The sequence below is a fragment of the Nelumbo nucifera genome, chromosome 2 (assembly GCF_055504915.1).
Source record: "Nelumbo nucifera cultivar China Antique chromosome 2, China Antique-T2T, whole genome shotgun sequence".
NCBI lineage: Eukaryota > Viridiplantae > Streptophyta > Magnoliopsida > Proteales > Nelumbonaceae > Nelumbo > Nelumbo nucifera.
Window position 1 is genome coordinate 100,043,277 of NC_142650.1, and position 14,346 is coordinate 100,057,622.

Sequence of the window (14,346 nt, forward strand, 5' to 3'; positions counted from 1 at the left end):
AATAATGGACTCTTTAATTACAGAATTTGCCCCAAAACCAGAAGTTGAACCGACTAGAAGTTGAGATGCTCTCGGTCCCAAAATTCCAAAATTTCTATTATAGGAAAGCCGTAAAGCAGACATTTAATTATTGTTTTATTTTCAAAGAATCAATGAAAAAGAAGCAAAACGAAAGCGTACACCAATTTAAAATAATTAAATATTAAAAGTTTCCAATAAATGGGAAAAAGTTGGTACGTCCTGCGTCGAATGGGTCCTCTTTCCCTCCAAAAACAGCAAACAACCATCAAGTTCAACGCTCTCTCTCTCTATAATGGTGAGAATTTTACTATAAATAGGACAGAGAGATATGGGTTTATTATGGATTCGGAGATGGTAATAGTAAATTCTCTAAATGTGGCAAAGTACGCTTACACACAGATTTCGAGGCAATGACCATGCAGTGTTACCGTTTCCAGGCATTTTGTCATTCTGGGCAAATACTCTCTCTCACCCTTCTATCCTCTGCGTTCTATATTTGGCCACTCTCTTTCTATTTTCCTTCTTTGTCACCTCAGAAGTTTAGACAATTCAGAAACATGGCTATATACAGATATGACTAGAAACAGAGAAAGAGAGAGAGAGGGGGGAGAGAAAGTTTGCTGTTTGTAGTTTTGGTTTTCCTTCTCTCTTGCTCTGATTTTTGGTTTGGTAGTTTGGTGGTTGGATGAGAGGACAGAATCGAGTTGTAGGGAGAAATGGGTAGAGGGAAGATTGAAATAAAGAGGATTGAGAATGCCACTAGCAGGCAAGTCACCTTCTCTAAGCGTCGTGCTGGGTTGCTTAAGAAGGCCCAGGAGTTATCAATTTTATGCGATGCCGAGGTTGCTCTCATTATCTTTTCCAGCAGTGGCAAGCTCTTCGAGTTTGCTAGTTCTAGGTATGTTTTTTTTTTTTGTGAGCACATTTGTTTTTCAAATTTGTTGGTGTTTATGTAATTTGAATCGATAGAGATTTTTAAATACATTCAAATTTTATTGGTGTTTTCATGTTTTATTTATTATTTCTGATCTTCTACGTAGTTATCAGTGTGACTTATTCTCTGAAAGATTAGATGCATTTTAAGATATTCAATTTTGGGTTTCATAATTAGAAGAGTTAAGTCACTGAATTTTGTTATTACTGCAACATGTTTCAAGATCCCTTTCATATAAAATCCTTCCCAAAAGCTTTAAGGACATGATTTTTGATAGGTTGGAGCAAAACTCTGCTTTCTAGAAAGGTTTTCAAGGGGGTTACTACAATAATTTGTACTGAGCTTCTTTTCATAACGCTTTTGAGGAACTTTGTTCTCCTCTTGGGAATTTCATGGACTGTACTTTTATTGGGGAAGCATTATTCAAGAATAAAAGTATCTAAAGTACCTACCTACCTCTTGATCACTGTATCTAAATAAATTATAGACATAAACATGAGAATTCCCTGCCCATGGTTATTGATATAGTCAATCTATTTCTTCCATATCCAACATGCACTGCTATTTCAAAGAAGAGCACTTCTTTGATCCCCGTGCACCTTTCTTTCATTTTTCTATGATCCCCGTGCCCATGGTTATTGATATAGCCTATTGCTGGTTTGCTATTCATCCACCTGTGGTCCTGTGCTTTGAATTTTGTTATGCAAGTAAGATAATGTTAGATTAGCTATTACCTTGCATAAAAGAGGCAGCATTTCACTCTCTCCTCTTTTGTGGAGTCTCAAGCTTTTGCATTCCACTCAAAGCCTTTGTTTTTTATTTTCAATTATGCCCCTGCCTCACCTTAATTGACTATTTCTTCATGGTTTCCCATTCCTGTTTTCACTTCTGTTTCCACCCTTGTCACTTTTATGTCCAGCCTCTCTCTCTCTCTCTCTCTCTCTCTCTCTCTCTCTCAAGAGATTGCATGTCTGTTCCACATGGCTAGTTGGCCAAAATATGCCAGAAATCATGGCTTTCAAAATGAATTTGATAGGTTAGTTTCCTATTTCTAGTACCACTATAGGATGAAGTGTTATAATTTGTGCAGAACCACTAAGAAAGCATCTCAAATAGTATTCAAATGCATTATTAGCTTTTGTATTTCGGAAACTTAATAATCTTCAAATGTCTTTATTTTTTTTGTTTCTGAAGCATGAAGCGAACACTTTCTAGATACAACAAATGCCTGGATTGTTCTGAGACAGCAATAGTTGAGTATGAAGTTGAGGTACTGATTTATTTTGTTCTTGTAACATATGAAATCATTATATGCTTTCCCTCTCTGGTGCATTATACATGACATTCCTTATAGGCTTTTTAAGGTTATCGTTTGATTTTTTTTTTTTTTCCGTTTCCATTATATTCTTTTCTTTCTTTTTCCTAGTACCTTCTTTGATCAAATCATTCCCACTTCAATACCTCCTAGCTAATATGTTTTTTTGTATAAGGAATAATATAAACAAAATAATCATAAATCATGCATATTATAAAATCTAATAAATTGACCCTGGCCTTTTGAACTTGCTATGTTAGGTCTATTAAACCATAACAAGTTTTCTGATTTTAATCTATGCACCATGAAAATAGTTATAGCACCTCCACAAAGTCCTCGATTCCATGTTTGAGGTTTCATGTTTCTCATACAATTCTAACATGGATCTCTAACTAAAAGCAAATTATTTCCCTTTCTTTTTTGTTTGTTTTTCAAACTCCTCTAACATGGGACTCTTGGTTCTTTCAGCTTTTGTGAAATGGTCATTGGGAGCTATTTTGAGTGTTGATTTTTAAACCTTACAGTGATACACATGTTGATGTTACTTTGCATGATTTTGGTTAAACAAGTTATAGGGTGGGTTTATGTCTTGTGTCAGCTTTGGCCTCATGAATTGATCTTGTAACTTGTATTGAAGAGAAGTGCACCCTATTGATTGGTTCTAATGGAATAGTTTAAACGGATAACCTAGAAGCTTGTTCTCCGTTAAAGTTTTTTAGACCATCTTGGTGGAACCATGAAAAGATGTTTGTGACATCCTTATCAAACCAGGAAAGTGAAACAGAGTAATGTGACTGACAACATTGTGATCCAAAATCTAGTACAACCTCACTAAACTTGTCAAACCAGGAACCAGAGACTGTTTAAGGCCATAAGTACCTTACTTTAACCTGCATGTCATCTCTGCAGTCTGGACACTCTCCCTGAGCAACAAACTTGTGTAGATCTCCATGTAAAAATGCATTTTTTACAATAATGACCGATGAAAAGTTGCAGGAAGTGAATAATAACACAAATAGTTGAAATCTTAGCAACAAGAAAAAACCATTACTCTCTACAGGGTGCAATGTTGCAGTATTGGATGTGCAACACTCTAAGCTGTATAGTTTTCTTGGTACTGGTATTGAGAACCACAACTCTGTACCATATACTTTGTGAAACATGAAACAATAATGGCATAATGCATGACCATTCTGTCAGGGGCAGAGCCAGGATTTTTTGTTAGTGGGCCAAAAGCTAATAAATATGGATTGGGGTGGGTGCAAAGGTGTTAATAAACATATGGGGGGGATATGATGTGGATATAAATGGGGGTGTGGGGATTCTTAAGGCGTAGGGGGGACCATGGCTCCCCTCCACCACCTCCTGGCTTCGCCCCTGCATTCAGTATATGTCCCAGCAAAATAATAAAAGAAAGTTGTAATTTAAGATTATGTAATTAGGATTTAGAAACTGAAATAATGCCAGAGAAAGGGATTGAAAGTTTATTTAGCTATTAATTGTTTATTTTGTCTTCCTAATTTCTTTTTATTTGTGGTTCTTATTAATATGTATCCCTTCTAACAGTTCTTTTTATTCCTAAACAGAAACAACAATCTAAGGAGGTTAACATTCTGAAAGATGAAATTGCAAGGCTAAGGATGGCAAATCGGTATTATCTTCTTTTCAAGTCATGATAATTTGGCAATATTCTGTCACTTGCTTTTGGAATATACAATACTATCTTCTTAGTATTATCATTTTTGATATTATTTTGTTGTAGGCGGATGATGGGTAAAGAACTGACTGGGTTGAGCTTAAAAGAATTGCAACATCTAGAATATCAATTAAGTGAGGGGATTTTATCTGTGAAGGATAGGAAGGTACTGAAAGATTTTAATATCTGTATCACCATTAGTTATTTTACTGTATTTTTAAGAAGTGCTAATATATTATGCAAAACTATTTAGTACCTTAAAATATGGTTTTATAGAACTTGATTAAAAGGTATACTGTTTCAGGAGCAATTACTGTTGGAACAGCTTGAACAATCAAGATTACAGGTATACCAAATTGTTTTTTGTATCTGGCATTTCAAAATGTTGATCTGATGTTTATCCTAAGGAAATATTGTTTTTTCAATTATTCTTCTATGATGGAAAACAATAATCATTTTTACACTGTTATATATATATATATATACTTATTTCTGCTAGTCCAGTATTTAATGCCCTTTTTTGCTAAATGCACTCTTTGTATAGTTGTGATGTTTAGGGAGCATATGCTCAATAATATGGATGAGGATATTTAAATTTGAATACAAATTATTACTTTAGGCCATATAGTTGTGAAGAACCAGTTTTTCCAACGAGAAGGCAAAGGACAAAGAAAAAGAAAATAGGGAGAAGCTATACAACCTCTACATGTAGAAAACAGAAATTGTCATTTCATGCATAGTAAATGTCCATTATCCTAACAGAACTTTACAAACAAAATTATAGAAAGGTGCATAGTTCTTCAAAAGGTACATGATCATCATCATCCTGAAAACTAATATGAGGTGCTCATGCATTATGAGAGCTTCTTTTTGAAGGATATCATTTTGTGATTTTTTCATGGATTATCATTTGATGGTTCTACTTATTTACAAATTTCTAAATTGACTATTGATGGCCTAAATGCTGTAGTAGTTTCCTTTCTACCGTTCTATACTAATGAAGGTAAGACTTTCATACCTTCAGTAGTTTCATCATGCATCTGTAGTTCACTATGCTACTACCTTACTGTATCTACTGCACCAGAAGCTTGCCAATTTTGATTTTATTCCAGTGGCTGTAGGAATAATAACATGGTACTGGAATGTCTTGGTCAAGGAAGCTAAGGAAGTTAGTAGCAGCAATTTCATAATTTCAACATGAAGGCCAGTTCTATCTCATTCTGGATTCTGGATAGTTTGCAACAGGATTACTAGTCTTAGGGCAGTAGGCATATTTCTCTGTTCATATGAAACATCATTGGTTAATTTTGATATCTCTTATTTGTATTTTTAGCTGATTTTTATTCTAAGTCGGTTTGGATCAGTGGTTATGTTATTAAGTCCTTCTCCATGGTGTGATTAAATTCATTTATCAAATCGAGTTTCTGGCTTCAGTAAAGAAGGAAAGCCTATTTAAAAGCACAACATATACCAGTCTTGATATCTCTTATTTGTAATTTTAGCTGATTTTTATTCTAAGTCGGTTTGGATCAGTGGTTATGTTATTAAGTCCTTCTCCATGGTGTGATTAAATTCATTTATCAAATTGAGTTTCTGGCTTCAGTAAAGAAGGAAAACCTATTTAAAAGTACAACATATACCAGTCTTTTGTTCCTATGCCTATTTATTTGTATTATTTGATTTTACAATAACTTTGGGACATCATGCATGTTTTTCAGTATAACTTTTATGATTAGATTGTTTAGTAAATGAATTTTCTGTCTTCTATTCCACAGGAACAACGTGCGTTGCTGGAGAATGAGACTCTGCGTAAGCAGGCAATATCGAAATCATTATTAGTCATGGCATATTTTTTCTTATGAGATATTTATCTTGAATAATGTATCTATCTCTGCCCTCAAATTTGTAGGTTGAGGAACTTCGAGGTTTGCTTCCATCAACAGAACGTCCTATCCCACCATATCTTGAATTGCAACCCATGGAGAATAAACATTCTCACATAAAACAGGATATTATAAGTTCAAACATTGGTTGTAATTGCCTATTTGAGAAGCAAGGAGATTCAGACACATCCTTGCACTTAGGGTACTGTTCACTTCTTTATGTGGTATGCACTATGAGTAATTTTTCAAGGGATAATCTTATAAAATCCTTCAGGAATAAATTTTGCAGCAATGCATTTTGGGCCATTAAGAATAGGGAACTAATCACACTTTAAGAACAAGGTGAAGTTTTAAACCATGAATTATGAATAATACAAATCTTAGATTGAATACTACAGTCTAGTTCATTTCACTGTTGAATATAATTGCATCCCTGAGCTTCTAAAATACATTTAATGCTCCCTCAAAGGTGGAATAAATTAAGATTACCTTTTAGATGATAAAATAGAAATATTTAATGCATTTATTTGATCATCATTGCTCTAAAAAAGTTGTGCGAAGTGAAAATGTGATGCCTATTAAAAGAGCTTAGGTATTCCTAGATAAGAAACTTGTACATTACCCAGATAAAATTTTAATCAATGGCAACATTTTAAAGGCTTAAGCCTAGGCTTCACATCCTAGGAATTTACCACTGAACAAGTGTGGCTAGAATGTAGGACTGCACATTCAAGGTACTGTACTATTACAAGAGGAGAGGTTCTCTTTCTTTCTTCTTTTCTTGTCCTTTTCTTTTCTTTTTGATAAGCCAAGATGAGAGGTTCCCTTCAAGCTTTATTGGTCTCGTGAATAATTTCATTCCAATCTACTTGGTTTTCTGTGATGGGTTGGGTGTTTCAACCTGTAGGCCAGATATACATTGGCAATCATATCCATCTATAATCCGATTGGGTTTGGGTGCAATTTCTGAACGTATCGGTCCCCATTATAGTATTCTAGATTTTCCTCTATTTCCATCCTTGGGATAAAATTAGGGCTGTCAATGGACTCTAAAAGTCTGATACCCAACTTGACTCCAAATCCAATTATTCTGCATTTGTATGTTAGAACTTCCATCCGATTAATAGATCAGATGCAGATTTAGTTCCATCCAATCCAATTAAAATCTGAGTCCGATAAAAATTTATTATTTTATATATAATATAATTTTGTACATATATTGATATTATATACAATTATATAAAGTTTAATAATTTATATTTATATACATTATTTTACATGTATAAGTTAATATAATTAGTTTTTATTTTCTTTTTATGTTTGTCATTTTAAACACAATAATATGGATGTGAATTAAATCTGAATTTGACATATCAGATTTTGGATTGGATTCAGATCCAAAGGTCTGATAATCGGATCAGAAGCAGATGTAGCTGGATCCAATCCAATTACAGCCCTAGCCCCTAGGTAAAATTGAGTCCCCTTTATTTTTCTTAATTGGCCAATGCTCTTGGGTGTCACAGTGGTTCCTTGCTGACCAAGTACCTGGGATTGCCTTTAGGGACTCCTTATAGATCCTCAGCCATCTGGAGTCTTATAGATGAGAGGTTCAGTAGGAAATTGGCAGGGTGGAAGCAGTCATATTTATCCAAGGGAGGAAAGCTCACACTTATCCAGAGAACCCTTTCTAAACTGCTTGTTTACTTTATGTCTCTCTTTAGTCTACCAGCAGAGGTAACTCAAATTTTAGAGAAGCTTCACAGGGATTTCTTGTGGCATGGGCTGAATGATGAGAAGAAGATCCACTGGGTGTCTTGGGATTGGGTTTATGAACCAAAACAGAGGGGAGGAGCTGGAGCCGGACAGTTGTGTGGTATGAACAAGGCATTGTTATGCAAGTGGCTATGGAGATTTGGTGTAGAGCTTGAAAGTTTGTGGTGACAAGTGATAGCACGTAAATATGGTGTGGCCAACAATGAGTGGGAAGCTGGTGACCCTCAATTGTCATACGGTTTTAGCCTGTGGAGAGGAATAATGGGACACATGGACTTTTTTGTTGGCAATACCAAACTGAAACCTGGAGCTGGGGATTGAACATTTATTTTGGAAGGATGTGTGGTGCTCCTAGAGGCCCTTGTGTGAAGAATATCCAAGTCTGTTCTCTATTTCCCCTAACAATGGAAGCTGTAGTGGAAGATTGTTTTTAGATACTGGGTTCTCAGCCAGTTTGGTTCCCCTCTTTTCAAAGGAACTTAAATGACTGGGAGGTGGAGGATCTTAGTTCTTTACTGGATTGGGGACAGCCCGCGTCTTTTTTCATCTAAGTCCTGCTACAATCTGTTGCTGTTGCATTCACTTCCCACTGTCCCTTGGGCCTGGTTATGGAAAGACAAAGCTCCACGCAAGGTGGCTTTCTTTTCTGGACTGCATCAATGGACAAGGCTTTAAAAACTGATCATCTCCTAAGTAGAGGCATTCTGGTAGAGGGCTTGTGCTGTTAATAAGACTCTGAGCAGGAGTCAGTGAATCATCTGTTACTTCACTGCTTGTTTACCTATTCAGTGTGGGCACATTTTCTTCAGCTGTTCTCCAGAAGTTGGGTGATTCCCCCCTATTTTCCATCTTTATTGGCTTATTGGTCCTCAGCGGGTTTTTCTCCTAGATGAAAAGTTTTATGGGGTCTTCTTGCCCTTGCTCTCTGCTGGAGGGTCGAAGGAGAGGAACAGCCGAATTTTTGAAAATAAGGCTGCTGCCCTTGAAGGTGTTATCAGCAAAATAGAGTGTTTGTTGGAGTGTTGGTGAAGATTTTAGCTCCTTTCAAAGACACCATATTGGACAGTTTTTTTTAATAGCTGGAATTCTATCATTTTTTGTTGTAGTTACTTTTTGTATAGTTGGAGGTTAAAGATATATCTGTAAATAACCTTTTTGTACAAGATCTTGAGGGTGGCTCACCCTCCTTTTCATTGAATGAAATAATTTTACACTTGCTTATCAAAAAAAAAAAATTCACTGTCCCTTCTCACCCCCTGTTTTACATTCATCTCAACAGATTCCATTTCAAAGTAGTTCAACCCCAAGTTTTGAAATTGCTATTTACATTTTGCCTTTGCAATCTTGTTTTATGAAAATTCATGACTATTTCTTTGGATTATTGTTTAATCTTGATCTATATATGATCTTTTCTACATTATTGTTTTCTTCCTTCATTTTTTTTTCTGAATTTTTGATCCCTTTATAGCTTAAAGTTTCTGTGAATCTGTAATAAGGCAGGGCTTTACGCCAATGACACAATAGTGAGATTACACATCTTGGGTTTGGGTTCATAAAATTATTTTCTTCTTTTTTCCTTTTCAATTTTTTCCCTGCTTTGGTTTGATTTGTGTCTGGGTTGATGTTTCCCAACCAGAGAACTATTGGGTTATGTTTAAGCATATATTTGGCCCAACCTAGTTCATTGGTACCCATATTAATAAGACAAGGAAGTCTATTATCATATCTCGAAACCTTGATTTCTGTAATAGACCCTTGTTACTGTTATTCAAACTTGGGTATATATGACAAAGTGTGACAAATTTAATATCTGACAGAGAAGTTATATGGAGAGGAATTTGATTTATCATTAGTAATTAGAGGTGCAAGTCATTGGACTTCCAGAAAGGAAGATTCTTGGTGAAGCTAAACGTACAAAATTTTTGAGTTATATGTTTATTATGTTTTAAAGGGGTTCTGAAAGCTTTTATTATCATATCTTCTTGTAAGTGTCTAGTTAACTCACTGTAACCAATGAGAACATGTATTTCCTCAATGCTGAACTCTAATGTAGACATTCTACAACGGGCAACCTTTTTCTCACCGTGTTCTCATTCTAGTAACTAAAAGTTTGGTAAATGGATGCAACTTTACATTTATCTTACATAGCTTTCCATATTTAAATTAACATTTGAAAATATTACTGAACAATATAATTTTGTTTTATGTGTGGCATCTTATGTTTGTATTCCTTATAACTGATGAGGAGTTGGTAATTATAATTCAAATGAGCAAACTAACTTTCCTAGTTACACGTTTCCCTAATACACCATCAGAAGGTTAACCACATTTAGTCATTATTTTTCATCTGTACACAGATTTGATGTTCTGTGCATCTTTATCTTTAATTTAGGAATTGAATTCTTCACTGGAAATATGTTTCCTATATATATTAAAGATAGATGTGCCATTTGGAACTTAACAGATCTATGCATGTATGCAATCATGTGTTTTCTGGACCGGGAGCACTAGGACTTTTTTTTTTCTTGTTCATGCAGATATATTTTGAAAACATGGGACCCAAGTTAGTTGTCTAAACTGTTCTAATGTTAAAATAGTCTTTTGACAATCTTACGTACATCAACTCGGGTATAGGTATTTTGCTTGTAATGTGATATGATGGCTTGCCTATATGCTGTATCATTTCTCAATGGATGATACAAATAAACTAGTTGGTAAAGTCTTCTCTAAGGTTATCCTCTGACAATTAACAACTGCCCCACTTGCTAACTGACAAGAAAATGAAAGAAAAGAACACTTGGTTGCCAAACCTAATCTGTTATGATCAGTTCAAATTAAGACCAAAGTTGGTTTTTTGGGCTCAATACTAATTAAGATCTTAGTTGGTATAGCTGGGATCAACTTAAGTGTCACCCAATCTAAGCTGTTAGTTGATTTTTGGACTTTTTATTGATAGCCTTAATTAACAATTTCACTTTTCTTTCTTTTTTTTTTCTTTTGTTTTGTTGGTGACCTGATTTTGGAACATTGAGCATAATCTTTTTTAATGAGATCTCTCAATTACATGGTTATAGGCCAGATTATATGCATATTTTTTGCTGTAATCTACTCTGTGTTTCTTGATGAATGTAAGGTTTCCATTAGAGATCTGATTACAGTTTTTGCTTAGTTTTCTTGTGGCTGGATAGTAGGCCTTTGAAAAGACCAATAATGATTAAATATGTGTGTCACCAAGTATCAGTTTAGATGGCTTTATAGTTTGTCATGTTTATGGATGACCAATTACTGCACCAGTGAGGAGTGAATTGGTGAAGTAGAAGGCTCTAAAAGAGCAAGGGGAGACCAATGAAAATGTGGTCCAAAGTGAAAATGATTTAATGTCTTATAATTTATCAGAAAACATGTCTCTTGATTAGAGCACAATGGTAGAAAAGGACTTCTGTAGCCAACCCCAAATAGTTGGGATTAAGGCTGAGTTGTTGAGTTATGTGACACACATAGTAAGCAGTTATTTTGTGTTTCTGCTGTTATTTTATTAGAATTCATTTGGTTGTATTTTCTCCCAGATTGCCATCAGATAGCTGTCGCAAGAGAAAAGCACCTGAGGCATCTGTTTCCAATGGCTCGAGGACTGAAATTGCTCCCTCCTGATACATCCGTTGAGGTGCCCCTGCTTGAAATGAGATGAAAAATCCTCCGTCTTCAGAGCATCTTTTTAGCCAGACCAAAAATATGCTTGTTATATTACATCTAAATCATTGTTGCAATGGAGCTGGTGATGTATCTCTTTTGCAGAGGGAAACTGGTTTTTTGTAGGATTATTATGAAATATTTATTGATTCAGGTCATTTGATCCTTTTTGACTTTATGGGCTGGGGCCATTTGCAGAATGCAGGTTCTTTTTGCTTGTGCTGTGATTTGTATATTTAAGGTGCTCTAGGGTTCTTTCTTTTCACCTTTCTTCTTGAGTTTTTCCCTGAACTTGGTGTATATTTTTGCACCGTGACAATCTTTGTAGAATTATTGCAAATAAATGCATTATGAGTTCAAGATACAATTCTCAAGGTCTTATGTTTCTTATTCCATCCAGATTTTAGTAATTTGTTATCGTAGTTATTTATTTTGCAGTAATAGTTGTTTATGATAAGAGGTCTCCTTTCGTAGTTAGTCATGAAATGATCAGTATATGAATACGTTCAGAACATTTGGTTGAGGTAATGTAATCATCTTTTAGGAGAAAAACCCTTACAGATTACTAGAATTTTTTGTAGAGCAGGCATTTGAGTTGAATGGTAAAACCTGGGTGCTGACAAGTTTGGGGTTCTAGTTCGAAAGAGGCTACTCTGTGCCGGAAAATGCCACATGTTAGGTCTGTATCCTGTCCACTCCTCCCAAGACCTGAATATTCTTGACCAAACATTAGGAAATGACCCTTGGCACATTTAAGTTCTGGCACTGGCACACCTTGCAGCTGCTTTTACATCTTCAATCCTTGTTTGATACACATCCTCTTCTAGAGTGTCATTATGAGGGATTGAGTTTGATTGGGCATGTTCGTAACACATTCTCTTCTAGAGAATCCATCTATTGCTTGCTTGGGTTGTTTCCCTCCCTTAAATTATTGTTTTTGTGTTATGTTAAGGGAAAAAAAAAAAAAATCATGTATCAGCAAACAAACCAACAATCTCCAATGAAATTGAGATTACAATCAAGTTATTTGGAATTAGTCATTTTGAAAAGAGGATCTTTTAAGACAAAACTACAACTCATTGTCTAGTAGAGTACACCTGATGAAGTCTATCAGTGTTGAATTTTCTGATGTATACAGAAAAACATATTGGCACTTACAAAAAGAAAAATAATTAATATGTACAAGAACAAAGTTGGCTGCATCTCTATTGTTTCCTTTGCTAAAGAGAATTGAGCAAATCATTTCTCCCCATCAAAACCTCCGAGAACAGCTGATCCACTTCCTCGCCAACACCCTCCAACAGCTTCCCCAGAACCTCCACCCTTCTTTGCAATTCTTTCTCTGCGTTGCTGCTCTGTCCACTGCCTATAGCAACAATAAGCTGACCCACTCCCTCGTTCACATCTCTCACCTCCCTCAGCATGCTCCCACTCTTTATTATCTCCTCACAAACTTTTAAATCTGAACTGATCAGCGAAAAGTTTCCAAACTCACCAGCTGCTTTTCTTATCTCCAAACAAGCCTGAACATCTCCACATAGACTGACTGCTACAACCCCACATAGAGAAAACACAACGCTCTTAATCATCGCCAAAGCTTGATGGATAATCCAGTCTTTTCCCGAGCAATACCTCTCCTGTCCGTTATCTTCATTCTCTTCTCCGTGCTTGTGATTCTTGTTAAAATCAAAAGACCGTATTGCTTTCAGACGTTCCATTGCAGCAGCAGGTGAATCCTCCATAAGGCTCAAGGCATGAGATATCGCCATACGAGCTTGAGCCAGATGAGAAAGACAAGAAGTAATAGAGTTGAGAAGTTCCAGCAACCTTAAGCTATCAGCGAGATACCCTTCGACGGAAGCAAGTTCCCAACTACTGATTGGGTAGTCGATGTCAGCTACAAGCTTGGCGAACGCCTTCTTCGTAGTGGGTAGAAGCTGTAAACATTGCCGAATCCATGGCAAGGTCAGGATTTCTGAGCTGGGTTTGGACTGTAAAGAGAGTTGAAGCAAACCTTTCGATATCTCATCTTCAAAAGCATGTAGAGAAGCCGAGAATACCTCCTGGCCATGGTGGTGGTGGTGGTGGTGGTGGTGATTCTCCAGTTTGAAGGAGGGCTTGAGAGAGCGGCTTAGCCTTTGCACCAAGAGAACCATGACAAACACAAAAAGCAGGAAGACTTTTAAGTTTTAACTGAGATGGTTTGGGATGCTCTGATCAGTCAGTGTGGCGGCCTTTATATGAGATTGGCTTTTGGCAAGTGGGTGTCATGTCATCCGTTGCTTCAACCAGAACAAAACCAGGTCGTCGGAAAACCAACCTATGCGCCCCATTGGAAGACCAGAAAATAGGTGGACGATTGGCGGGCGGTCAACTCAACTGTTCTTGTTTATATCTTGTGCTCTCAGTTGGGGGCCCGTTCTAGTGTTGCTGCTCACGCAACGTGTCGGAGCAGTGTTAGGGGCTGGGGCCGTGTTTGGATTAGATTCTCAGTAACGCTTGCCAATTCAGGTTCTGGTAAACTGCTTGTATGCGCCCCGTGGGCTTATTTAATGGGTCAGTTCCGGTTTTGATCAGACGGGTTGGATGACAAACCCGATCATCTAGACTAATCCCACAACTTTTTGAATTGGGTAATTGAAGAGCAGATATCCGGATTGTTGGGTTCGGGTCGAGAGGGCCCAAGCCTTTTGCTCCGACAGATGGGCGGTTTGGCTATAGGTTGGCCAATTGTGACGTTGCTGTCAATTGGTGGTGGTCATCTTTTGATCAGACTTATCCATACTTGAGTAGAGTTCCTTGGTTGATAAGCAATTTGGCTTCTTGGACAATTTAAGCTAGCTCTGCATCGATAGGACAATGTGGCCAATCTGGACCGTCTATAGTGGCGTCAAAACAAAAGCTCTAGTCTTTTGTTTATTAGAACCGGAAGTATCCAGAAAAGGGGGAGGGGATTGGTTTGACCACGTGGCAAGAACTTTTGGGCTGAAGCTTGCTCATGAATAAAGGGTAATGATAATAAGGACAGGTCGGT

The 14,346-nt window shown here is 36.6% G+C and overlaps 2 protein-coding genes across 3 annotated transcripts; one reads left to right on the top strand and one right to left on the bottom strand.

The window, feature by feature from the left end:
* The first annotated feature begins 447 nt into the window (after positions 1 to 447).
* LOC104606311 (agamous-like MADS-box protein AGL15) lies at positions 448 to 11,679 on the top strand. 2 transcript variants are annotated; one of them, XM_088898508.1, is made up of 8 exons: positions 448 to 919; positions 2,150 to 2,225; positions 3,857 to 3,921; positions 4,033 to 4,132; positions 4,271 to 4,312; positions 5,742 to 5,783; positions 5,876 to 5,891; positions 11,189 to 11,679. In XM_088898508.1, the coding sequence occupies exons 1-8, from the start codon at positions 738 to 740 to the stop codon at positions 11,308 to 11,310; spliced, it is 645 nt and encodes a 214-aa protein (XP_088754634.1). In that variant the 5' UTR covers positions 448 to 737; the 3' UTR covers positions 11,311 to 11,679. The 2 variants fall into 2 exon arrangements, with proteins under 2 accessions (XP_088754634.1, XP_010269745.1); XM_010271443.3 differs by having other exon boundaries at positions 467 to 919; positions 5,876 to 6,051.
* A 629-nt stretch (positions 11,680 to 12,308) lies between these two features.
* LOC104606359 (protein BPS1, chloroplastic-like) lies at positions 12,309 to 13,686 on the bottom strand. The gene is made up of 2 exons (XM_088898507.1): positions 13,373 to 13,686; positions 12,309 to 13,249 (listed from the first exon to the last, which is right to left on the bottom strand). The coding sequence occupies exons 1-2, from the start codon at positions 13,466 to 13,468 to the stop codon at positions 12,533 to 12,535; spliced, it is 813 nt and encodes a 270-aa protein (XP_088754633.1). The 5' UTR covers positions 13,469 to 13,686; the 3' UTR covers positions 12,309 to 12,532.
* Positions 13,687 to 14,346: the final 660 nt, after the last annotated feature.

Bases quoted from the DNA above. Each gene is read 5' to 3' on its own strand.
- LOC104606311 (XM_010271443.3), top strand. From the start codon at position 738: ATGGGTAGAGGGAAGATTGAAATAAAGAGGATTGAGAATGCCACTAGC. The intron at 920-2,149 runs GTATGTTTTTTT...TTGTTTCTGAAG, and splicing joins TTCGAGTTTGCTAGTTCTAG to CATGAAGCGAACACTTTCTA. The intron at 6,052-11,188 runs GTACTGTTCACT...ATTTTCTCCCAG, and splicing joins GACACATCCTTGCACTTAGG to ATTGCCATCAGATAGCTGTC.
- LOC104606359 (XM_088898507.1), bottom strand. From the start codon at position 13,468: ATGGTTCTCTTGGTGCAAAGGCTAAGCCGCTCTCTCAAGCCCTCCTTC. The intron at 13,250-13,372 runs GTATTCTCGGCT...CAATGTTTACAG, and splicing joins ACCACCACCATGGCCAGGAG to CTTCTACCCACTACGAAGAA.